This window comes from Nicotiana attenuata, unplaced genomic scaffold (assembly GCF_001879085.1).
Source record: "Nicotiana attenuata strain UT unplaced genomic scaffold, NIATTr2, whole genome shotgun sequence".
NCBI classification, from domain to species: domain Eukaryota; kingdom Viridiplantae; phylum Streptophyta; class Magnoliopsida; order Solanales; family Solanaceae; genus Nicotiana; species Nicotiana attenuata.
The window spans coordinates 34,773-36,658 of NW_017675143.1; the positions used below are offsets into that span (position 1 = coordinate 34,773).

At 37.8% G+C, this 1,886-nt stretch overlaps 1 protein-coding gene across 3 annotated transcripts in view; it reads right to left on the minus strand.

The window, feature by feature from the left end:
- Positions 1-210: 210 nt before the first annotated feature.
- LOC109219731 (pseudouridine-5'-phosphate glycosidase) overlaps positions 211-1,886 on the minus strand; it is a 9,023-nt gene continuing 7,347 nt past the window's right edge. For 2 of the 3 annotated variants that reach the window (XM_019384201.1, XM_019384203.1), the window contains 5 exons: positions 1,597-1,642; positions 1,390-1,510; positions 1,191-1,276; positions 931-1,015; positions 211-631 (listed from right to left, as the gene is read on the minus strand). In XM_019384201.1, the coding sequence (XP_019239746.1) occupies positions 490-631; positions 931-1,015; positions 1,191-1,276; positions 1,390-1,510; positions 1,597-1,642 (480 nt within the window). In that variant the 3' untranslated portion in view covers positions 211-489. The remainder of the gene's footprint in view (positions 632-930; positions 1,016-1,190; positions 1,277-1,389; positions 1,511-1,596; positions 1,643-1,886) is intronic. The other variant, XM_019384202.1, reaches the window with a different exon arrangement.

Genomic DNA, 1,886 nt, shown 5'->3' on the forward strand with positions numbered 1-1,886 from the left:
CAAAGATCAATATTAGAGAAAATTATCGATCTGTATACTATAACATAATACTACTACTAATCTAGTAATCTTGCCCGCATATTCGTTGTTTTTTAGATTTCGAGCCATTTATACTTAATTGTCACTTTCATATATAATTAGATGAAAGGAATTTCTTGAGATATTTGAAACGGTATTCTGAACAAGAAATTTCCTAGTTGGTAGTTCAAATTAGGAAAAATAAACTTAGGTTCATTCTCTTGAAGATAGGTAAAAGGTTAATGCATTATCTCTCAAATGGTTTGATCAATGCTAGTCAAATGGGATAGACATATTTCTAAGCTCAGAGGCCATTTTACATTTTACACACACACTCAACCACCTGATCAGCCAGGAGACCGTCTTTAACTTCTCTATACATGGGGATCATGGGGAAAAGTACTCCCAACGGAGCAAAGACAAGCTTATACCGCTGATGTCATGCTTCCTTCAGACTCGGAGCTTAAAGTGCTAAGCTGAAATCATAGGGAGAAGGGCAAAATATCTTTTCGGATGATCAGCCACACGCGCACTGAGACAGTCCGGACTCCCACGGGTGCAGCAGTGAGGAATCTTGAACAATGAGCCAAAGCCGAGTGTTACAACCTGTGAACTTACAACGCCCGCTTTTGTTAGCACATATCATTGGAATTTGAAATCAAAGGTTGCAATCAACCCATTATTTAACTATATAATAAGTGAAAGGTTCCTTGGACGACCAAGGGTATTCCGGTAAATAAAACTTTCTTTGGGGGCATTATGGTAATAGCGTAACCTTATTGACTTCCAAGTGTCCTACTTGAAACACAACGTGTGTTTATTAGCTTAGCTTTTCCTTTTGGTTCCTCTTTGCAGTCTGAGAGAATTCTCAGTTGAAAAGAAGAAGAAATGATAACAGAGGGGTACACTAACCTTTTACCACTATGCTTTTGAAGCTGGGCCAGCGAAACAGCAATTTTAGCACCAACAGAGGCATTATTTTTCACGAGTGCAATGTCTGAAACTTCATTAAAGAAACTCGAAAGATGGGACAAACCGAAAGAAATAATTCAATTCAGGTTGTACTAAAGAGATGATTAAAATAATTTATTGTGAAATTTTTCTTTCTCCACCCCGACTTAATGAATGATTTGCAAACTAAATAGCATATAGCAACATCAGATAAAGGATACTTGAAGCCAGAGATGCTCCACCAGTAAGTTCGTTCACTCTTGCAAGCAAGAATGGAGTTTCAGCATTGCCACTTATCTTCTTCTCTCTGAGGTTTGCAATTCCATCCCACCATTAATATGTCAGAAGTATGTGGAAAAGGCAATTAAGGTTCAAAGAACCATGTGCTTCCGTAAATAAAGAAGGATTCAGTAGACTTACCGTGCTTCTTGGAGAGCTTGCTGTATTGCCGACTCAATCAAATGTCCAGAAGCAGAATGCTCCCTTGGAATGGGGACTGCTATCAATATTCCACTCTTCCGCTCAAGTCTTATGTTTGCATCTGCAGTCAAAGTTAGAGAATACAATAAAAATGCTATAATTAACAAGTAAATGAATGAAGGTTGGTATAGATTCAGGGTTGCTTACCTATAACTCGAGCACAATGTTCTGGCGATTCTACTCGAGCAGGTGCCTAAGTTTTATGTCAAAAGATAACCAATTAGAAAACATGATGTAATGTTTATTATAAATACAATTAAGAAAAATATGATCTCGTGTTAACTGAAATTATATGAGACTGCTCATAAGTTATCCGAACATTCCAAAAGAAAAGAAGTAATCTATTCACCTATTCTAACTAGTATGAAATAATTTTCTTCTGAGCCACCAATCACTCCCAATAATCGGGGGGGGGGGGGGGGGGAAGGGGTTTGTAA